Source organism: Mugil cephalus, chromosome 15, assembly GCF_022458985.1.
Source record: "Mugil cephalus isolate CIBA_MC_2020 chromosome 15, CIBA_Mcephalus_1.1, whole genome shotgun sequence".
Taxonomy (NCBI): Eukaryota; Metazoa; Chordata; class Actinopteri; order Mugiliformes; family Mugilidae; genus Mugil; species Mugil cephalus.
In genome coordinates, this window is record NC_061784.1 from 6,535,581 (window position 1) to 6,560,431 (window position 24,851).

General features: G+C 45.6%; 1 protein-coding gene across 1 annotated transcript in view; it reads right to left on the reverse strand.

Annotated features, from left to right (window-relative positions):
* LOC125020906 (E3 ubiquitin-protein ligase RNF43) overlaps nucleotides 1–24,851 on the reverse strand; it is a 75,221-nt gene that overhangs the window by 26,540 nt on the left and 23,830 nt on the right. The window contains exon 2 of the mRNA XM_047606543.1: nucleotides 4,235–4,348. Coding sequence (XP_047462499.1) covers nucleotides 4,235–4,348 — 114 coding nt within the window. The remainder of the gene's footprint in view (nucleotides 1–4,234; nucleotides 4,349–24,851) is intronic.

A 24,851-nucleotide genomic window follows, 5' to 3' on the forward strand; every position in this document is an offset into this window, starting at 1 on the left:
ACAGAATGAAACTTGATAAACAAAAATAAGGACGTATTTTAATTTTAATCTTAATCTTATGTGGGACTGAACCAGAGAAATATATATTGCATCAATCACTACAAGGACAAATTCAATTGTGAAGAATTACGTGTGAAACAACTATGACAACATGATTTTCGTCATGGCCAAAAACTACTAATTCAACAACAGACATCACCTGCCTGTGGTGGTATATTTTGGCTGCTGTGTATTAAAAGCAAAAGTAAAAGTAGTGAATGTGATTGGACATGCCTGTCAAACTTCTAATCCTCCCAAATATAATCTGTGATAATATATTCTTTCTGATTCAAACCTGTTTCCGAGTGGGCCGCAGGTGCACCGCGGCAAGTCCAGTCATGAAAATAACACGACTTTGATTTGTGAAGTAGAAGTGGGCTAGGGCTAGCGGCTCTGTTAGCTAACAGACTCCATTCACTTCATATTGTTTAATGTGATTAATGTGATTACGTGCAGAGACCGGCCACATTATGAGTCTACCATATTAAAATGGTGAAAAGAATTGCAGGCACATTGACAAAATGCTGGATGACTAAAATTGCACCAGAAAGTGGCAACCTTGAAGCCTTTTAAATAAATGCTAAGTCACTATTTACTGAGGGAAATGAGGTAACACAGTGGTGACCGGACCCATGCACCACAGATAAAAGTGTTGCCCGTTATTACGTAATGAAGTAGTCACAGGAGCCATTAATGGAAAATGAAGTTAAATACTGTTCTTTTAATTTTTTTGGCTGTAATATTTCATGGTCCGCGGAGTAATGGAACAAGAAGGGGCAGCCACAGTGAGCTGGTGGATGAGGAGCTGCAGACGACAGGCTTGAACACCTCCTACTACTCAACAAGGCAACAAACTCAGTTCACTGTTTTATGCTTTCTGCAGATTCATGCGCGTGCAAAAGAAAATCTGGTCACTGACTTCAGAAAAAAGGACAAATTGTGTCAATTATCGTCATCGCCTTAATTATAGGCGTCACCAAATCAACAGAAATGTTTGAACTGGCACTTTTAGAGGGTTAGCATGCAAACTTCAGATATTAACTAATTAGAATACAAACTAGAGCACAAGCGGACCAGGCTGGCGATATGTCATCGTTTTAACCTGTTGGTTTGTACTGTGTAAAGTGACGGGCTATAAACTGAAGAAGCTACATTGTTTTAAACAACTAGCGCCATTAGCTTGATGCTGATCATCTCGATTTACGCCAGTTATTACAAGGCACGCGCTATCAGAGTCGTTTGCCTCTTGACCGTTGTGACTGTCACTGTGTGTGTGTGATAAGTTAAGAAACAAATTTAGCGAAGGACACTTGGAATAATGTGATCCTGTAACACACGTACTCATGCGCGTTACCACACATGCACTTGAAAACCCAAGTTAAAGAAAACAGGATTACTGTACAATCAGGCCAAAATCCTTTTCATCTGAGAGGAGCAGAATCAATAAGCGAGGCTTTCTATGAAACTCAACAAGTCCAGACACGGGCCAGAGACTCAATCACTGTAAGTGTACTTTTGACAAAACAGCCTCATATTCATGGTGTTTCACAGGGGTTAAGTTTGAGTGGGAGGAAGATTATTCAAAGTAAAGAGAGCTTGGTGTGGAGTTTAGAGTAGTCCTCCTGACACCGCCGCCGCCGTGGCTTTTCTTGTTGAGTCATGTGTTGCTGTGGGACTGAACACCTTTCCCGGGTTTTACCGTCATTGAAAAAAAAAAAAAAAAAAGGCCAAATGCTGGCACACAGAAGGCAGCCCGATCGCTTCTAGTGTAGCGCGGCACGCTGGCAGAGACAGTCAGCGGCCTGCATGTTGTGTTGGGAAATGATGCAAAACCACTGGAGCGGCGGAGGGCTGTGAGTCAGGAATGTTCAAAGAGAAAGCCGCATCTGAATCAGAGAATGACGGGAAGTAACTGCTCTTTTTTTGGTACCTGTCATTTGAAGCTTTTCTATTAAACATTTTTAAATAAACCTTGTAAAAATGTGCAAAATAATAATGACAATAAAAAAAGCCACACACGTTCACCAACATCTGTAGTGTGTGGATGCCAGCTACTACAAATTGGTCTACATAGCCAAACATCTAATTACACAAATGCTAATTTCACAATATCTGAATTTAGAAATCGCATATTTCTGCTGTTCTTTTATAATAATTGTCCAAACAGCATTTAAAAGCATCAGAACATTTACCACCAAATATCTTTTATTGTCATGGCAAAGACCAATAAAGTGTTTTAGTAACTTTTTATGCGTCTTTACTGTACGTCAATCATCCTAGTTCTGTGATATCAGCCTCAAATATACTAATTTAAAAGTACCTTAAACTTTACAGCCTTAATCGTTATTTAAGACTCCAAAGTCAAAGTGTCCCTGAGGTAGCAGCGCTCGTGTTCTGGCTCATCACAGACAAGTGTGTGGAAGTGTAGAAGAGGGCGTCAGTAGCGGAGAATGTACCAGAGGGCGCCGGTCAAAGGCCTAATGCACCTGTTCTGCTCTTTATAAGGAGAAGGTGCTCAGCGTGTTTGACCGAGGAGGAGCCGAGATGAACTGTACCGTCAGAACAATGTGTGAGAATGCGGCAGAGACACCGTGAGAGATGAACTTGAATGTTCCCTAAGCTGCGCAGATGCTGTGAAAATCATCCCCGAGGATATTAACGAGGCAGAGGCAGAGCAAATCAGCTGAGGAATCCCCCCGCAGTGTTGGATGTAAGAGCCTACGAAAGCCAAAACAAAAACAAAGCGCAACAATGAAACCTTATCCCTCACGGTGCAGAGCTCCACTTTGTTTGGTTTACGGTCTATTCTGAGTGTGTGCGGTGCAACACGAGTCCTCCGTGGCCGTCGGGGTATCTATAGATCGACGGGGGAGGGCTACAGTCAGACTGAACTGTAAACACGTCCCATCCAGAGGCCACGGCCGACCCAGCGCCGCACATCCCACCCATCAAACGCCGCCTGATTCATCGTGCTCTTCAAAAGGCCGAGCGCGAACTCGTCAACAGCTGCAGCGCTGAATCCCCAATAAATCCACCGCAACCAAAAGCTTTGAATCTCACTGAGGAAGCGAGGATGCAGGTGGCTGCAGTGGAGTTTATGGCAACACATACTTTCCAGGCGACCGAAACAACAAGAGACCCCCTCCCCCTACGCACGCACACACACACACACACACACACACACACACACACACACTCTCTCTCTCCTCCCTCCTTCACTTCTCCTGATTTCAAAGGAGATCTGCAGGCAGGGAGAAAGCACTCGGAAGCAGCAGCCTTTTGTCGCGGGGCGCTTCTGCATGAGGGAGAGAGCACGTTTTGTTTATGGGACAACACAGTGTTGCCATTAAGGCTTTAATCAAAACTGTTTCGTGGAATCTGCCCGGAGTGACACCCCTCTTCCCCAGCCCGGTTCCCACTGAAGGAGGAAGAAAGGAGCGGGAAAAGTGTGGGAATGTCTCTACATCGTCGCCACGGCGGGCAGCTCCTAAACATGGCTTTAAATTAGGGGAAAAGAAAACACAGGCTAAAAAAAGGCAGTCGCCTAACTATACTCCTGCCTGCTAATTTGTCACCACTTGAAAAACGGGGGAAAAAATAGCAACAGCTTTAAATCACACTACTTTAAATTTAGGGTATGCCAGCCAGTGTGTATGGTAGAATACTTAAACACAAGGGAGATTTAGGTCAACTCTGTCAAAGTTACACATACATCTAAACCGTTGTGGGTGGAATCTATGGGGCTCCGGCTGTGTTCATATTAAAGGGAAGCAGAAATGGAGAACGCTCAGTGTCTGGTTCTGGCTGGCTGGCTGGGATCGGACCAGTGACAGCTGGGGCTTGAAAGCCTTACATCCAAAGCCAGGGCTCATTGCCACTTGCTACATAGCAGCGCTGAGCTAAGCCCACCCCCCTCCTGTCCAAGCCCTCATTCTGAAAGATCACTGTCCTGAACAAAACATTAAGCGCCTGCCAAATAATTCCCTCTAAAACAATCTTCTCTTTAAAGTGAGAATCCAAGAGCGGAAGGGGTACTGGAGAGAGGACAATCTGGTTTATCTGAGCGCTGCCATGCCTGGGAGAGGGAAGGCTAGCGCGGGGGGAAGAGAGTTTCTCAGACTGCTCAGCTGGGAAAAAATGCGCGGAGCGACCAGCGCCATGTCTGTGTGCGAGCGTTGGCGTGTGGGATCCGTACCTTGTCGAGCAGCGGCAGACATCGGGGTACCCTGTGCTCCAGTTTGACAATGGTGATGAAGTCACTCTCTTGTCGCTCATCCTCGCTTGTGTTGCACAGTGACAGAGGGTGGTACTGCAAAAAAAACAGACGAAAAGATCAACACATGCAAAGTACAAAAACTGAACTTCTACACTCATTGGTGACTTTGAAACTATAAAACCCAAGTACAGTAATTATTTTTTATCAAAGATATGGAAAATAATGATTGAATCAGGTTAAAAAAAATGAGTGCAGCGCACTTTACAAGGGATTAAATGGTAATTATTTCAGTTTTGTTTTTCAGTTTAGGTCTAAAGCCACTATCAGGCTGCTTGTTACTAATACGACAATATAATAATAAGAAAAAACGCATCTGCCTTCTGAATAACCTAATCCTTCTACCAACAAACCTATGGTATGTCACGTATCATGGGAATCAGAAAGACGGGGCCACCTTATAAAAGGCAGTCTAGACGGAGATACTAAAGCTGCTTTCACACCAGCGGAGAACAACAGTTGGACTTGATTTACGCCTTGATGTGTTAAATTAAAGGCGTTTCCTCCTCGAACCGTAACCAGCTGATATCAAGAGGAAAAACTCTGGCACTCTACGAAATCAATTACACGGGTGGCGATGTTCACTCTCTCTCTCAAAGCCTCGAGGACTGAAAGAATGAGAGATAGTCTTTGGTAGGAACATTTGATCCCGTCTGAAAGGGAGGAAATTCGTAGCTGCTGAAAGGCTGCATTTAAGAGCTCAAGGGATAGCAGCGGTGTTTGCCAGTCGCAGACATGCTGTCACGGGTGCCGCGAGTTGCACGGCAGTCGGGGAGGCAGCGGTGTGCGCCCGGAAAAACGCCCGGGCGTCACTGCTTACGGCCGCAAGGCTCCGAGTTCGCACATCACCCTGCAGAGCCCAGTCCCCCGAGCTCACCCACACTCCGGCGGAGCGGTCCCACCCTGCCCTGCCTTTACCCTGCCCTGTTCCCGGCCGTGTCACGGGCCCGTCCCGGCCTGGTTCTGCCCCGGTGGGCCCCCTTTATGTGGCTGTGGGCTGAGGTCATGGGGCTCCCCCTCATCTCACCCAGCGGAAATCCCTAAATTAAAAGACCCAGGGGTGACATCAACAGCTGGCACCCCCGGACAGGGGAATTGACGTAATGCGCTGCAAAGGGCTGGTGCATGTCTGTCAGAGGCAGGGAGAGAGAGGAGACAAGAAAGAAAGCAGACTTAAGGAACCGCCGCGGAGCAGGGAGATAAAAGAAAAGGGCAGAAACGGGAAACGTCGGTGGCAGCCAATCACCTCGGGATCGGCGACCGTGCAGCGCAATGGATAAAAATCAGGCAAAAAAAATAAAAAAAAAAAATGTGCATTACAAACGTGAGAGGAAGAAAACAAAGAGACGGGTCAAATTCAATAGTACAGGAGCCCAGAATGGACAAACCCAAAAACTGACTCTAGAGACGACCAGTCGTGGTTCTGCTCCACAGGATGAGGGTGAGAAGACGGAGTTGATTCTTTAAATAGTTACAAGTAGTGAACAGCTTGAACAACAAGCTCAAAGTAACGGGTGGATAAACAGCTCGATAAAACCCTGCACTGTTCCACCTTTTTATACCCACTGAGACGAAAGCATCCAGAACGTGACCGGTGTACCTGAGCTCTCACGCAGGAACTGCCGAGGATTCTACCACGAATAATGTTTTCACATACTTGCATGTTGCCTTAATGGCAGCATGAACCCCTGGCCTGGGCTGCACGCTGCGCTGCCAGCTGCCTCTACCAGTCTGCATTTACTAGGCCCAAATTAGAGGCCTACAGTTGAACTTGGCCCTTAACAAAGAAAAAGAAAGGAAATAAAAAAATCCTTTAATGACACTACTTCACTGATGTCATGACCTCCGCTCGGGTTTTCTATAGATTTGTGGGGAAACGTTGAAAAAGCAACGTTTCGGCGAGTAAAATTAGATTTTACTGTAAGACGGCGACACTCCTCCGAATCTTTAGGCGTTCTGGGATCCCGTCGTGACACTGAACATGTTCACGCACGGAGCTGTGCAATCATACCTAATAAAGCAGATAATAATCCCAAAGATGAGCCAAACAGGCTCAGAAGGAGTGGCTGCTTTTAGTTTCCTCTGGCTCTCTGAGGCTCTGAGGGCAACCACCCCGATGGTCACAGTGTCTATGTTTTGCATCGTCGACAAGACTAAGCATTATCTTCTATTTTAGATATGCCCACAGCACTTACAATCAGATGGCTGCGAACACTCTCCATGTGCCACCATTGGTGCCATTTACCACTTAGAAACACGCTGCCGCTGGACTATAAACAGCAACCAGGACAAACTGAAACGTCTTCATTTGGTTTTTTGTATGGCCTTGAGAAAAAGGGGCCTGGGAAACCGAATCACTGAGTCTCCATTTCACAGGGACTAGAAACCACAGAGCATGCAAACAGTTCCCCACAGACTGTTAACAATGCTCACTCCTCCATTCCGCCTCCTCCTCCTCATCTGTCTAGATCTGTTGCAAAACTGACGGGGACATGTCCCTCGGTTCCTTTGTAGCCACGATTAAAGGCATTCCTTTGCAGCTCAATCAAAGACTACCCCAAAAATATTCTCAGGCAAGAATATAACAGCCTCAAAAACAAATACGTGGACCAAAAAAAGGGGAAAATAAATAGTAGCTGTGGTGAGAAGTCAATAATATTTTTTTTCCCCTCACTTAGCCCTGCGGATCTTCTTTTTTCATCTGCCAATAATCAGCAAGAGAGCTTTCTAGTTCATCTGCTGCCAGCAGGGAACCAGGCCCAGGCACTTATGTCAGTGTGTGTTAAAGGGGAGGGTGGGTGGGGGGCGCAAAAAAAAAAAAAAAAAAAAAATGGGGGTTTGAACCTCTCATCAAGCTCTACCATTCAGTTAGTAGATGCTACGGTCAAAGGGATCCTGAAAAACTAAGAACCAGAATTGAGCAATGAAAGAGGTGCATCAGTACGTGAGCGCTCTATCTGCCACATGACTCAAGACCGAGGGTGAGGAAAGCTAAACGTTGCTTCAATGGAGCTCGGCCCTGGGGGCTGGAAAGCCTGCCAGGTTAGTGCATATCAGGGAAGAATTCAATTAACCCTGTCACATGCAAACCTGCAGGCGCGCACACACACACACACACACAGCTTTAATGGCACAGTTACCTTTACACTGAAAACGGAGCTTAGCAGCTTTTAACCCTTTAAGCTTGTGTGGCCCAGGAGGACGGACTCGTACTGAGCTAGCGGGTCAGAACCCAGGAAACAGATTGTATTTGTGTGTGCACACCTGTCCAGCACACACACACACACACACACACACACACACACACACACACACAGAGTGATATATCGAGTGGAAAACATCTTCACCGCCGGCAGGTATAGAGAGAAAACTTTTATTCTATGTAATTGTGAATAAGTTTTGCAACAGTTTTCATCGCCAAGGTTACCAATGTTTTATTCCCATGTTAGGTCTAACTCAGTGCTGTTGAACTGTCTGTAAAACGTCTTTCTCACACACACCCACAGAGGTTCAGGACACAATAAAAATAAAAGCCGGTGACTTTTATATCAGAGTTTGCTCTTCCTGAATAATTAAAATCCAAGCTCTCTCTTACTCAACTTGGCTCGGCCGCTTTAAACACAGCGAAAGGCGGCTGCCAAAAAGAACAAGACAACCATGTGTAATAGCTGGAATAGATCAAAATCAGGTTGCCCGGGCAACGCACGATGTGGATCTTTGCTACAACCTTCGCTAACCGATGTGTGGGTACTGTTTTCTTTGGTTCTTATTCTTTTTTTCTTTTTTTAGAGAGGAGGCCGCCTGAGGTGACAGGACGGGTTGAGACACTGACCTTTTGATTCCCCATCAGCTTCTTGGGAAACACATTGGGAAGAAGCTGTGCTGAAAATCAGCGAACAAGTAATGAGTAAGAGCGCATCTATGCATGGTTGCTAGAGGCACCTGAGCATGTGCTTGCATGTGGACATACGTGTGCATGAGCATGTGACTACGGAAACATTCTTTCGATTCATTTGCAGTCTCTCATCTGCCCCTCACCACTTCCATCTCCTTTGTACCTGGCATATAGGCTGCGTGTGCACTTTATTCACACGCATGTGCTCAGGGGGTTTTCCTTGCCACTGTGGCCTCTGCGCTTCCCCTGGAGATTTCAGAGACAATCTGGATTGTTACTGATGCTGCATCAATAAACTGAATTATAAACACTGGTGCAAAATGTCCCTCTGTGGTTGTACAGGGCAAGGAGCATGGGGCTTTTTTCTCAAATGTCATATCCCTCCCTGCAACAATAATCAAGCAAAGCTTGCTTCTACACACACACACACTGCGGTCCAGCGCTCAGTGCCATAAGATGACACAGATACACGCGCCCCAATCAGACAATCCCTGCGTCTCGTGGCCATAAACTAAGTAGATTTTTTACATTAAAGGCCGACACAAGAGCGAGGCTGGATTGTGTGGTGGCAGGGGGGAGCGGAGCAGAGGGTCCTCCTGTGTCGGAGCATCTGGAAAAGTTGGCTCGGAGGCCCTCGCCTCTTCTCCCTTTGCAAATGCAAACGAACAGAAGCCATTACTGCTTTGGTCCTGTCAAAACAAAAGGCGTGTCATCTTTCCCCCCGCTTTATTGACAGTGTCAGACCCATATCCAGTAACGGTTACCACAGAGAATGACTTGGGGAAACGTGATCCCATAATGAGGCCCAAATAATTACCACCAGCCCCAAATTTGCTCGGGCGCTTTCTTTAAGTAGTAGCGCCCCCCCACCTCCCCCAAAAACTCCAGGCGCATCGGACTGTCTCACTGCTCTATAAAAAGGATTAGACAGAGAGGAAAGAACCTGGAGAGGGAAGGGGAGTTGGTCTCAAAGAAAGAAGGCTGAGGAGTGAGTCAAGTACTGCTCCTAGTGGAATGCCAGATGAGGGAATAACTATTTTCTGACACATCATATTTCCACAGAAAATACTGCTCACATGTGCCATCTTACACTTTTCCTGTGCTTCCCTCATTTGCTGTTTCTCTTATTTCTGTTAGGTAACATGTAGCACAAAAGTTCAACTGGGATGAACTTTGCACACCAAGGCGCCAATCTGGGTACAGCCACACCTGTGCTTTGATGAGTGCAGCAGACTCTCATTCACTCTTCGCAAATGCCACTGGGTATAAAAGATTTAAAAGGGTGAAAGCGCTTCACATCTCTAAATTAGTCTCAACGCATGTGCATGTAAAGAAAGTTGTGTTCTAAGACAGACTCTGCCTATATACTTAAAATTCTACTTCGGATGGGCAGTCACCAACAACCAGGGCCACTCCATCAGCCTCAGGCCAGCGCTGCACTATACATTTCAAAGCTCTAAAGTTAAACATAAACACAGCACTTCCCTGTCATAACAAGTCAGTGGCTCGGTAACCCAGAAGTTTGTTAGTGCTGCAGCGATCCTTCTTCCCTATAGACACGGGGGCCGCATCCACGCGGCCTCCAGGCTTCCTCCAACCTGCGCCCTGGCCCGCAGGACGACTTTCAAACTTTCTCGGATTCCACAACATCAGTCGGAGAAAACCAACACTCTTCAGTGTCACTCACTTATGCTTGGGGACCTAAGGTCGGCAGTGTGGAAAGCAATTAGCCGGGGAAATGAGGAAGAAAGAAACGCCAAAGAGAGACTGAGGAATCAACTCAGGAAAAGTAAAAAAGAAAAAGAAAAAGAAAAAAAAAAGAAAAAACCTAGCTATCTGGTTTAAGCTAATATATAAATTAAAGTGATGAGGTTCTTACCAAATCACTGAAAGTCTGCAATTTCATTTTTCTGAATTGCATCTAAATTGCAAATTAACATTATGTAGATGTTTTCCTTGCTAACATGGTTGGTTCATACCATTAACATGAGCACAAGCTGTTTGCTAAAGCTAATATGTACCAAAAGTACCACTAAATAATTCTACTCTACAGGAAAAGACTAGCAGCGATGTGGAGACAGTATTAACCCTACTACACACACAATTTCATTTAAATTCCATGGTCATAGGTGAAAAACCTTTGGCGATGCATAATGAGCTGGTATCCATCTATCTTAACTTTGATACAACACAACCGATGAGATTAAGGACAACATATTTAGCTCCTCCTTGTTTCACTCATAAGCACTGGGGAGGGAACTATATAAAGCAATCTACATTCCTGAAAACCCCACTAGAGGCCAACTGTCACCCATAGAGAAATGGGCGACAAAAAAATGGGACTGCAAGGCTGTGAACTCTTCGAGTTATCTGGATTTATCATTCGCACAAAATGTCATGGCAGTTCGTCCCATATTTGCTGAGATATTTCAGTACAGACCAAACTGGTGGTCGGCCAACCAACCCTAGACCCATGCAGCTAGTGTGGCTAAAAACACATGAGACTAGCCCAGAGGAGCCAAAGCTTATTTAAACGTTTCACCCTTAGAAACTGAGAAGCTTTGGCTCAATGTGGGACCTTGACTGAAGATAAGTTGATTGTAGGTTGGTTTAAACCGACTGGCAGAAGGTTTCAAAATTAAACCATTGCATAAAAAGTCTCCCCAGACAGGAAGGGACACCAAAGTAGACTTTCAGTGTGGCTCTCTTTAACGAGAGACAGGTGCCTTTTTTTTTTTACACACCTAGAAATAAAATAAAAACAGTAGGCTGCCGGGGTGCTCCTTTTATTTGGTAATGCAATCCCTTGTTTGCTTCCCCTCCCCGAATCCAACCCACCGACATGTGTCCTTTGTAGCAATACGCTGCTCTTAAAGAGGGGTCAAACTTTATGACGGCGAGCCAGGGATGGACGTTTTTCTCCCTCGGTTCTTCCCCTCAACTTAGCTCAGAACAGATCCTTGCTCATGTAGGACTGTGTGAGGTTAGGGACAGCCTGAAACCACAGACCTCAGGGGGAATTGTACCGATGTTACGCATCAAAGCTGTTTCCTCGTCCTGGGATGGCTTTAGTGGTGGTGCTAAAGGCTGTAAACCTGATAATGAAGATTATCTGGAAATAAAAAGCTACAGCCTGCTATCTAGCGTCTAATAAAGACGTCTTTTAAATTGGTATATAGCTTTTGGGGTTTCTTTCGTGTGTTATGCGTTAGAAATGTTGTATATATTTGGATTTGGAAACAGAACGTCGAGTTCCAATTGTCGCCAGGTTGGCAACAGTGATTTATTATTGAATGGTTACATGCAGATATGTTTAAGTCCAGCTAACGGGGCTGGGCTCATACCATAAATCATCTTCCTGAAATACCCTCTGAGGCCTCCCTATCCTCCCACCTGAACAGAACATGACAGATAAAAAATGACTTGACTCTGTTCTCACAGATAATTCCTTTAACATCTGCTCCTTCCTATATGCATTTTCTACACTCTGCAATAATGTTTCAAAGTAACAAGTGAAGGTATATGCTGAGCCGTAAACCTTATTTTTCCAGGAAGGAAAATAAGTCTGGAACGATGTCAGTTCTGTGTACAAAATCTAGGACGAAAATGATCTGTTGACAATTTATTTTTCCAAATTCATATTTCAAGACAAGGGCTATGATTTAAACTTTTAGGGGTTTGAATGAATGGAGAAATAAGAATCCACAGGTTCCTTTTATTACTATTATTATACTGTTCCAAATGCTAGTTTTTGGCCACTTGACTACTATTTTTAGTTTATTAAGGCTTTTTTAGGTTTTTTTTCTCCAGTTTATCCCATTAAACCATCCGTTTATTCTGTTTTCAGTTTTTTCTTTTATTTTTTTTGTTTTTTTTTTCCAGTCCTGAGGAACTTCATAGTTTAGTCGGGGAATTTTGTTGAGGAGCCCGCTCCATTCGGCATCCGTTCCGCTCCAGCAAAGATCTGCCGGGTCAATCACGTGTTTTGGGCGAAGGAGCAACAACATCACAAAAAAATGGCTGCAGTCAGAGAAGTGAGATTTTAAATTTCACCTCAGTTGTAAAAGAAAAAAACTCTTTTTTTTTCTGTTTTTTTTTTTTTTTTTTAAATCTGTGTCCAAATGTTAGAACCAGTGTTTTTGAAAGAAACGTGGTTCAGTTTGATCTGGACCTACACCACCTTTCCTTGTCAACACTCAGCTGTCGTGGTCCGGACTGTGGTGCTGTAGAGGTTTAACAGCTGTAATTTTGGTTTGGATCAAAGTGAAAAATGGAAAAGTCAGGCTCAAACAAGGCAGGTGTGAAAAAAACCTCATTAAAATGATCTCCTCAAGGTCTGCGGGACATTTCTAAAATATTTTGAGGCTCAAACTAGATGAAAGCGCTCGTTCGAACGACTATTTTTACTGCGCAGTTGTCGTTACCAACCAGACTGTAATGGAAGATCTTTAATTTGATCCAGGAGAGGATCCAGTGGAAAGGGAAAAGCAGAAGAAGAGTGACATATTTTGCCACGGATGTCACTGTCTGCCACCCTCCCTCCAGTCCACCTCGCAGGGAATCCCATAACCACCTGTGGGCCGATGTCGGAGAAATGCTGTCATAAAGGCAAAGAGTGGGTAAACACAACAAACCGAGGGATTTTTTTGTGTGTGTGTGTGTGTGTTATTTTTACTCATTGCAAATGTTTATGTGACCAAATTGCCTGGGCACATGATGCATCCCTAGCAACCCTGCCAGTAAATAGTCACCAAAACATCAGCAAGGAACCTCTCTGATGTGGCCTACAGACTGCTTGCAACACACCTTGTAATTGGCAGCGTAATTGTTTTCTTTTTTGCTGCTATATTTCACTTTGGCTCCGAGGCAGGCGTTGAAGCGGGCTGATTTATGGGAACGCACTGAGAGCTTTTCAAGACAAACCAGCGCAGATGTTTCAGTCCGACACTGGAGGGACTCGGGCTGACATTTGTGCATCTGGATATCCACCTGAGTCCGCCGTCGGAGGAGGAGGAGGAGGAAGAGGAGGAGGAACGAGCGAGGGGAGGAAATTCTGCGAGACTAAATCTCCTGCCCTCCTGCGGTGCTACGGTGCATGTGATCCCTCCTTTTTCTTCCCTTATCCCCTCCTTTTCCCTAAACGTGTCCGGCCGGCGGGCGCTTCGCTCCCAGCTGGGTCGTGTCTTGTTTTAATGGCCAAATGGAGTGTACAGTTGTGTGTACAGAAGCATGCCTGTGTGTATGTATATGTGAAGGGGTGAAGGAGGGAGGTGGGGGTAAACTTTGTAGGGCACACGGCCAGGAGCACTGAGCTCTTCGTGGAATGCCATGGAAAAATGAGACAGAGGAATGCAGACTCCACTGAGCAGTGTAAACAGGCTGGGCTGAGAGAATGCTGCCATGCTGCTTTGAAGTCGCTCCATCTCCCCACACACACACACACACACACACACACACACACACACACACACACATGCCCATCACCTACTGCTGCGCGATTAGCCAAGAAATCCTGGTTTCTACCAGTCGGAACGTTGCGCCGCGAGTAGCTTGGGCGGCGGCACGAACACGACCTCTAAACACAGCGTGCCGAGTGTGTGTGCGTTTTCGGCTCAACGTCCGCCCGGGCCGGAACACACGCTCTATTTATTACTCAAACACAGATGCACTCACTTCAACACACGAGCAGAGCGCCGCACATGCATGCCTACGCGGCGACGCACGGCACGTCCGCGCGCGCGCACACAAACGTATACAGAAGCTCACACCTGCTCTGCCTCCGCAAGCACGGCACTTCAAGGCTTCCGGCCCCGGCTGACTACAGTCAATTTCGTGAACCGACTTCATCCATCTCCTCAAACTCCCCTCCCTCCCTCCCTTCCTCCCTCCCTCCAGTCCCGCTTCTATGTGGCCTTTCAACATCTTTGTTGAGCATGCGGCGGTGATATCAGGCTAAGAATGTCTCCGGTGTAGACAGTAGACATGAAGGCACCGCGGCCTGCACCTCAGCGTCTGAGCCAGCCCGCTGAGGAATCCGCTCAAGTGGGCAGGTAAACAGCGCTGCCCTTTGGAACCCTTACTACCAGTGTGTGTAAGACGGAGATTGTGTAAGCGCCGCAGCCAAACTACTTTACTTTTACTAGAGCTGCAGTGACATGCAAAAAATGAGGGATCACTACCTAAAAGTGTTTGCAGGGGTAGGATTTCCTGCACGAAAACAAAACTTGACATGTCTATTTATGTAGATTGTTAAACATAAACACAGCGGGACCATCATTCATGCATTAAAACGGAGGCATGTAAACATCCGCATACAATAAACTGGCGAGCCGACCAAAAGATGAGCCTTGTCGCAACGTAATATCTGCAAAGACCTGAGCGTATAATCAAGACACCGCCGGTCAACCCTTTGTGATTCTAATAAAGTTACACGATAATCAGCATGTCAGCATTTGATGCAACATTTATGAGGCAGCGAGGCCGATGCTATTTTTTCCAGGAACTGCTTCGCTCTTCTAGAGTTTCACACGTTCACTCGCGGAAGCCTCCCAGCGCACGGCTTTTACTGGAGCAGGTGGAAGCCGGGGGGGGCCTTGCTCGAGGATAGCTCAGAGGTGGCAGTGAAGGAGAGGCATGCGTTGCTCTTTCACTTTCAGCCACACGGATCAAACGACAGCAACCCTCCAGTTTCCAGTCTGCAGGCCACCGCCGTCCCCTCGCCTCTTTCGTCTGATGTCATCCTTCCTTTTACTGTAAATTTGGCCGTTTCAAATATGTCTTCGCCTCCTTTTGTTGGCATCAGTTTAGTTGTTTTGGCCTGGAACAGAACCCAGGAGTTAGGCTTTTACTTGACTCTCTGTAATTTACACTCCTTTCTCGCCTTTCATTTGCATCCGTCATAAAGAGGACTCTGGCTAACTTGACTAACAGGCCACACTGGGCCGACAGTCACAGGCTGACACACTGCTAAAACTTTCTTTTGAAATTGGCCTCAGAAGACTTTTCAAGTGCACTTAATCAAAAGAACACCCTGTACCAGACTGTACCAGTAAGTATATTTATCACTTACAGTCACGCTGCGCATTGGCATCTGAATGAATGAACGAATGAATGAAATGCCTCCGCCAGTCGGCCCCGCATGCGCTGCTGTAAATACATGACAAACAGTGCTTATGTTCGGTGATGAAAGTCCTAAATAGTGGACGCACGAACACCGTGTCATCACATAAAATCCCACTGCTCCAACTGCAGCGCATACTCAACACATCAATATATATACACTCATAAAAGTCTCTGGAGTGTATATACACATAAATCACTTGTCCCACTTGGTAACAGTATGTATACAGCGCACACACAAGACACTAACAAAGTGCATTTGAGTCGCGGCTGCTGCTGCCCTCCTGCCATTGGAAGGAATTCATTTTTCGTAGACCGGTGCCACCTCAGTGGGCCACCTCAGAGCGGCTTCGCGTACCAGCGAGCGGTCCCGAGTCCCAGGCACGAACTCTGCAGCGTTAACTTACTGCAGTCCTGCCTGGGCGCCAGTGGCAAAGAAACTATCTAGATAGAGCAACATCCAAAACATCCTCCGGAGGCTCCAGAGAACGGGACGCCTTTGCGCAAATGACATTTATTTAGACATCATTCCTCATTAAAATAAATTTGGTGTATAATTACAGAAGCGTACGGGGAGCGCAGTGAGCCGGCCTCAGACAACAAAGCTCGAGGAGTTCTTCCACCGCAGCGGCAACAGAAGAATTCCGCAGTACTTCCTATTTTAAACGCATTTCGGCAGCCTTCTGCTGTGCCTCTGCGATCTGTAGGATGAAAGGTGGGGGAGCCCAGAACAGAGCGCGGCCTGTCATCACCGCTACGCTGTCATATCATAGGGAAGATTTTAAATTGGTACTTGTGCTGCCTGGCAGGGCAGGTCTGCTGGTGTATTCTGGTACCCGCTAGATAAATCTCTTCAGCAGGCAAGAGATTTACTGTCTGTGATTTTGGGGCCAGTCAATACCACAAGTAGGCTGAGCTCCACTATTTGCCCACAGTGAGGGAGACCTTAGTCGGGACAGTAAGGTACGTACAGTAAAACTGAGCAGCGGATCATCTCCCACAGCCGTCGCTCCTTCTACATCTCAAAGCTGTTTTTCTGCACATTATTGCCATCAACAGAAAAGTGGATCTCAATGTCAGTTCAGTCAGAGAGAAAGTTTCGCACTGGCTTTTTCCTCCTGCTATCATTAGCTATTTTATTGTAAGCAGAGGGTCCTCTGTGTTGAAAAGAAAACGTATGTCTCCGATGGAAAATGTGCCTCCCTTACTTTGTTGCTGTCTTCAAGCCTCTGGCAAATGACTATACCAGCCTGGGGTCAGTTCCAGGGAGCTCCTTAAGTCATTTCCTGCTGGAATACTTATTTCAATCTTGGGTCGTCATTGGGCGACTCTTCACCGCTGAGCCAATTCTTCTGGACCCTCGCAAGACCTTCCTCTTCCTTTCACTGTCTTATTCGTGGGGATAGATTTGTCCCGTTTGTTTTAAATAACTATCATTCATACATTTAGAATCACCTGCGGTGACCTGGTGGTTAGAGAAGCTGCTTTAAAACCACAAGGTCACTGGTTAGAATCCCTCTGTGTTCATGGTTTCATGGTGCTTTGAGCCTCAAGCCAGCACTGCTCTCCTCCAGGTGTGGGTGTGATTGCCCACAGCTCAGAGTGTTCTCATTCCTCTTTGTGTGTGAACGGATGGGCTAAATACAGAGAACGAATTTGCCCACGAGGTATTTAATAAAGAGTAATTACGATAATTGACTCCAAATGATTGTGTTTTTGTTAGCCTAAAACGGGTCTGACCTATTTACCCTTTTCTAAAGAGTCCACCATGTTGCATCATTTTGTTTCCACAGAAACCCAGAATTGACAAACAGTGGCTCCAGGGAGTGCTTTTACTATTTCAGTATTCAGTCAGTTGCAAGAACAAAACTCACCACTAGATGCCACTAAATCCTGGACACTGGCCCTTTAACTGAAAATATCACAGTTGATTGATTGATAATGAAAACGGTGACCCTGTATTGTACTGACACAGCTGTGTGTTTCTGTGGGGCTCTGAATTTATTCACACACATTACAGTGTCAACTCTTTTCATTAAAGACAATTAAAATGCATCGTCTTCACTGCTTGTGCCTCAGAGTGTATCATGGTTCCATCTGTAAACATCAGACCACATAAGATGATATGAATCTTTAGCTGCAGTATCTTTTTTCCAAGTCAAAAAGTCATGAATGGCATTCTTCTGCGACACAAAGGAATTCAAATTTCCACTGCGACATTCTGCGGTCGATGCCTGCGGGCAGGTCCAGTGGTCTAAGACACAAACAGGACCCCACTGACGGATGCAAGGCCCATTCACAGAGACAGATCGACTCATCTTCACAATACAGACACTGCCGGCCCCCGCAACCCGATCTGGTATCCTTCCACAGTCACTCAGCAGCCTCACATTAGACCTTTACACTTCCTCTGGTGGGTCTCCTTCCTCGGGCCCGGAGGGTGCGAGTCTCTGAGGGTGTGAGTCTCCGCGACGGTGTGTGTCTGCGGGTGTTTATGTGTGGAAAGGACACAAAAGACAGTGACCTCATATGACATGAAAGGAGACTGGAGAATCCTGTCTCAACCGGAGTCAACTAGAGGGTCCACAATACTGACGGTCCCGCAGTTGCCAATTAACTGTCACCTGAGTCAAGGTTGTCTGCAGAAGCGCCCGCGGCACAAAGAAAAAATATCCCGTATCGGGTTTTTCCTGCCGTCTTACCCGAAGGATCAAATCATTGTTTGGTGCTAATCGAAGAAATGTTCTACCGAGATGCGGGAAGGCAACAACAGCAACGCGGCAATAGTTTTACATCACCTTTTCCTGCGTGTGTGGGAGGGAGGGTTTGGTTTGTGGCATATGCTGCCATGCGAGTGGAAGGACACAGAATAAAGTGGAACCAGAATTTCCTGATCCATTTTTATGTCGGCGCCTTTGTAGACATGCCAACACATCTCCTCGGTCGAGTGAGCACACACCTGCAGCCGGCGGAAAAGAAGGAGGGGAAAAGAGAGAAGAGAAGAAGAAAAAAAAGCGATGGAACTCAAGTGCAGACCGCAGTAAATAACCGCATAAAATTAAACTCCTGGCAGGAGAAGGGTAAAAGGCTGAGGGAAATCACAGCGTTCCCTCGCTTAGGTCCATCTGAGCTGCACTGCTATGTGGGTGGGCTGTAAATAAGAACCAGCTTTTTTGCATGAATCGGTGCTGTGTGGCGGAGGCCAGCTGCCACTCTGCCAAACTGCATCGCGCTCCGGCTCTCCACCGCTGAACCACATCACAGCCAAACCAACAGCGACTGACCTTTAAGACCACTCATCGCCTCCTGATTGTCACATCGCTCCCATTCCCGTTCACACCTGCTTATCATGGCGGGGCAACGGCGAAATAACAGAGCTGTGGATAAGGAGGGCAGGGATTCTGCATTAAATGATTTAATTAGGCTGCTCAGAATAAGCTCACGTGGGTGTTAATGTTAAACATCTGCAGGGGTGAGCTGAGAGGTAACGACCAAGGCGCACGTTGTTGGAAAGAATCTGATTCATGAGTCAATGGTTCAAAGGTTTAAAGCGGCACTAATTGATGGAGCTAAATTTGAGTTCATTCATAAATGGTACACAGGCTAAATACACTGTAATACACTGAGAAAGACGATGTTCCTGCTAGGAGGGTTACACTTAGTTTGCTTATTAACATACTGTATGATAGACACCGATCAGCCACAACATTAAAACCACTGAGGAGAAGTAAATATTGTTGATCATCTAGTGACGATTCAATGTTCTGCTGGGAAACTTTTAGACCTGGCGTTCATTTTTGTGGATGTTACTTAGACATGTAGCACCCACCTAGACCAGACCAGACCAGGTACCCCCACCCAATAGCAGTAACACTCCTTGCTGGCATCAGGATGCAGCCTGAACTGAACTCACGGAAGAAAGCAAAAATAAAAATAAGAGCCACACTTTCAGTGACAAAATAAACCTCTCATAAACATACCAATAAAGCGTTTGTTTCGTGATCTCCTTCTGTTTGACATAATTGGGTTCATCTGCCCGTGCGACGGCGTGACTCATTGGATAGAGAAAAAAAAAAAAAAAAAAACTCGGTAATTGCACAGGAGTTAATTTCGTCTAAAGCTCGTAAAGTACTCGTTAAGCTGAAGGTGTGTCCCTCTCTGCCTTTCAGTCCCCACGATGAACTGTTAAATCAATAGCGGCAGACATGTGTGATTCAAGCAGATGTTTAGTCATGTTGACACTCTGCCAGCCTATTATCACCGCGCGCCTGATGTGACTCATCCTGATAGACAGGATATTGTGCAGCTCAAGCTTAGGCAGTATTACTATGAACTTAAGTGGTTATCTCTGCTCGCTCTGTGATTCTTGGCCCACAAACACAAATTAGACACACTTTTCAGGGAGGTGCCAGCCAAACGCGTCACTCAAGACAGCGCAAATCACAACAGAGTAATATCATTAGTGTTGCTGTCCTACTGCTAATGCTCTAAAACCTTCACAACGTATTTTATTTGGGCTAATTATTCAGACTTCTATTAAAAACCCTGAAGAAAATTCCACCACTATTCGTAAACAAGCGTAAAGTTTGGATTTAGTGGGTTAAGTTTTTCTTTGGAACCATTTCCAGCTTCGAAGAAAAAAAAAAAAAAAAAAAAGTTTGAAAATGAATCGTGAGCCCCTTTTGTTCTGTCACTCAACGCTGTTTAGCCCCAAGGTGTCTTTCACATGATGGCTGGCTCGCTGGAACTTTTTAAATCTTCAAAGCACGACACTCAAGGGTTACACAGGACTGATTTACTATGCTAGAGGCAGGTCTTATCCGTGTTCCCTATAGCTTTTTAAGGAAATTAGTTATTAATTATAATATAATTGTGTCGTTTTTTTTTTTTGTTTTTTTTTTAACTTTCTCAAATGGTAAGGTTTTTTTAGGACAGAACATCAGCCCAACCCTCTAGACCTCCCACACAGGAAAAGATTTATTACGCTGCCTGAAGGTCTAAGACTAAATCCCCAGCTGCTCTCACTAAATACAGTAGCTGATCATTTGGCTGAATATTAAAAAAGCAGCGCTGTCGGACACTGCTGGTTAAAACAGACTTTTCACACAAACAAAAACTCAACAGAGAATGGGATTAAAGGTTGAAGACCACTCTCGTCTCTTCAGTGAAGCCGAATCAGAATCAAGTAGGTGTGCACGTACAAAGAATGTGACTCCGGTCACTTTGCTCACTTGTACAAAAACACACAACTTAAATAAGCTTCAAAATAATAGCGTAAAAAAAAATAAATAAATAAATAACAATGCACGGCATATGTTTGACTTCGGGGAAATAAAAAAATGAAAAATAAAGGGCAAGAGCACTTCTTTTGCATTTGCGTATTACTACTATACTGTAACTAGAGCAATATGTCATTACAAATCACTTAGCTGATGCTGTGCACAGAAATAGTACTTAAAAGTATTCGCGCACACACTCTAATGTGCATGTGGTGCTGTTAATAATGTGCGCAGGTTATTATGATCCCAGTGAGAACGGGCGACAATCTCACGTGGAATACGTGTTTCTTGTGTACCGGCGCACTAAGTACACTGTATACTGAGAAAAGTGACCATCCGCTGATCGCTGTTGAAATAGGAGCAAACATCTGTGTCAACAGAGAACTGCAACAGCTGCCCAGACCTCGCTCTCTGCTCGCGGTTTACTTTAGACATTCCTCTGACATAAATGAACAAACATACACGGCGCGCGCGCACAATTACATGCGTACAAGCATGAGAAAGTCTGCATTATTTTGGAGTGATGAAGCGATGTTGGCAGAGGTTTTAAGGGGAGTGTGTGTGTGTGTTTGTCTCATTATGCGGACCCCACAGGCCAGACAGCTCTAGAAGAGGAGACAGGAGCGTCGCCTCAGGAGAGATAGATGGGCTCGGAGATCAGTGCGAGGGGTGTGAAGGGAAGGCGGGAAAGGGAAGGAGGGATGGAGGGGGATGGGGGTGGGGGGGTGTCTCAACATGCAGCCCCTCTGGGTAGACGGGCAGTGACATCCAAAGCACTTCCTCCCCTGTACTCCCAGCGACTGAACATGTTGTTAAGGTAGGGAGACAGGCCAAGACTTTCAGACATTCATCACATGGGAGCGTTAGATGTGTGTGTCCCCGCCTCCTCCGTCACCGGGCTATCATTTCATCAAACACTTTCTAGTTCCACCACAGGTGCAAATTAAGTAATTCTCTTGAGAGCGACTGCCTAGATTTTGGGCGTAACTTCCTTGTACTTAAGTGTGAGAATCGGATCGAATTGGACTCGTGGTTGATTTCATTCAGAAGCAAAAGGCAGAAAAACGCCGTCGAAAAATCTCCACATATCGTCTTTCAGCGATGCAGCAAAGGAGAAATATTTAACATAGCTAAGGTCGAATTCAGTGGAATAAACTACAAATCTCGGGAGGATTATAAAAAACAACTGGCATGTGAAACCCCTATCGTCTGAGGAGGAAGTGGAGCCGGCCCAGGGTGTTTTCCACATTACATGCAGCCCTAATATCAAAGGAGATAACAATTCCAGCTGCGTCGCTGTTTCTGCTACACACAGGATCATCTGGAGGAGTCATCCCCCTCCAGTGGCTGAGGCTCCGCCATCCAACCAGCGCCACTATCTAACATCAGACCTTTATGATCACAAATGTATCAACAACATGACAGTCTATAAATAAGACAGACAAAGCTCCACAGAAGTGAAAACACGGCCTAAATGGAAGGCGCCTGTCATTTAGTTTCCCTGCCTTTTTTCGCAGACGGGCCGTGTAATGTGAAGGAGGCGAAACAGTTGTACACTCAGTTATATCTCTATTCTTAATAAAGGCCGTCGCTGCCTTCAGAAGTTTAATTAGAGGGTGAGGTGGTTGCACGCAATGGATCTGGCCCTAGGCGCAGACCTGCGACAGCTGAGCGGCTGTGCTCCTTTGGTGTGGATCTGCTCAGAAGCAAGCCGTCTATTTGGCCCTTCAGGCCAATCGGGCAAAAGTTAGGAGAGGAGAAGGCAGGTAGATGAATAAAAAATAAAAATCTGACAAGCTGAGAGACCCTCGAGGAGAACCAGACTGCTTTGTGGTTCAAAGAAAGATGGTTTGAAATCTGGGGAAATACACGTAAGTTCTTACCGAGAGTAAGAGGAGATGATCAATACTACGCCCATGTTCAAATGTGAGGCTACGAGGCTGTTAGCTTAGCTGAACGACCAGGCCGAAGCTTATTCACAAACATTCTTTATCTCCTGGTTTAATCCGTAGCAACATATATCATTTAAAAAGGAAGTTATGTAGCAGGCCGATTCTTTACAGATCGCCACGGCTTCGCCATGTGGCTGCCGGCCATGCTCCAGGTCATGTTTTCAAAAATGGACTCCTCCACATAAAGTCAACAAGAGAGCTTATCTAGACCCAGTGAACAATCTCTGTCTTTAAAGAGGCGGTAAATCTGACTGATAGTGTCGTAACAGACGTGATTGATGTCATTTCGGTGGTGACCTTGTTATCGTGCATTCATTAAACAGGGTAGGAAATCATTTGTGGTCACTGGGGTCAGAGCTAAGTCATTAAACGTCCACTCAAGTTTCTGTCAGGAGGAGCCTCTTCCCGAGGTTCGATGTTTTTCTGCGGCGCAGAAAACAGGCGAACAGATAGCGTGCGTACGATGAGGAAATGAACAGATAGGCCTGTGTTGTCACAACATACTGTAAAGTGATATCCAAGAATTGTTATGTAAGAAAAACTGCTACATATGCAGACAGCTTACATCTATTTTATTTTCCAGTATTTTATATTTAAGTCCTTTCAAAAATGACATTTGCAGCCTTTTAATCAACTGACTGAAAGTAGGAGGCTACATTAGCTAATACCTTGGCGGCTGAATTGCATTGTGTGTAATTCTCACAGAAGAAGAAGTATGAACAGAATGACATTTTTATATTACAGCTTTGATTGATCTTTATTAACAGTACATAAATGTTCAATGGCAACAAAGTAAAGTAAGCGCGACCTAACCCACGAGGCCTCTGTTTGTTCAGATCTCAGATACATACCACACCGAAGAACAAAGCAAGGCTCCCCACAATATCTTTTATAATAAAGATAAGGGAGTCCCGTCCACTCTATATGTGCATACCTTTTGACATCACAGTGTCCTCTGCTCCGGGCCCCTCCTGTTTCTGCCCCGGCCTTGGAGCAGGACCTTTCCTACGAAGGTCTTTATTATGAACAACTGTGGAAAAATAAAAGCGCGCCGACAAGAGACAAGGGAAGAAAGAAAAATCCTAAGCATAAAAGCGGACCGATAAGCAGTGCAGATTGGCGATAAGAGACAAAGACCGTACATGCAGAAACGCGCCAAGACCAGGGAGATGAGGGCCCGCGATAAGAAACGCCGAGCTGAAGGTGGCGAAACACAAGCGTCTGAAACAGAGGGACAGGAAGAAAGAAAGAGTAAGGAATAGAGAGCGGGGGAGATCGAGGGTGAAGACTGAGGTACGTGTGTGTGTGCGTCTCACGGTTGCACCTGTGGCTAATCTTTGGGTTGGCCAGCGCGCTTTGACAGGCATCTCTGTAGGCTTCGCTTCCTCTAAATGGGCCAGATGAATATGCAATCTGTCCTCTTTCATCCACGTCCTTTATTTCCACACCGGCCACTTATGTAGCTTGTGTCCGCCGCCGCCGATCGGAGTGACATGAAAACTACGCGGACACAATATACTGTACACAAACCGCACAAAAGAGGTCAAAGCTCCTATAGAGGAGTCGACACAGAGCACGGCGGCAATGAAACGCTGCACTGGTGTTTATGAGATCCATCCGTAAATACAGCACACACGTATGTATGGGAGAGTATGGAAGAAGTTTGTAAAAAAAAAAAAGAAAAAGAAAAGAAAAGAAAAAACTACTGAACATAATTTTATTCCAGCTGAGCTCAAACATAAGGTTATGAAAGCTGATAAATACCAATGACTCAACAATGACTTCTCCAGGTGTTCAGATATTTTGACTTACTTTTCCACCCATACTCTGTTTTGGAACAAATATAAAACGCCCCAGATATTGGAATTTCAGGACGCTGCCAACATCTACAATACCGGTCAAAAGTTTGGAGACACGATCTACAACCTGCCTCTAATCCACATGCGGTCATTTCAGAGGACGAGGAGCCAACGGCAGTTAAAAACACAGAATAGTGAACTCAGGGTCAGTCAATCAGCATCCAGTTTCCATTTGACGTCGAGAGAAGGGTGTTTTTCATCCGTTCAATAGACGCTGTATTTGATCAAGTCTATTCAGTAGCTACCACAAACCACTGTACACTACTCCATAGACATCTGCAAAGTAGCCAGACGTGAACCTCCCCGGAAATCTAAGTACATGACGAAGATCACAACCGCTGCCTGTGATTGGCTGGACGAGCAAAGAACATCCCCCCTCCTCCCCCTGCTCCAGCCGGGTCAATGGTTTTACACACCAGCCACTTCAGAAGTAGT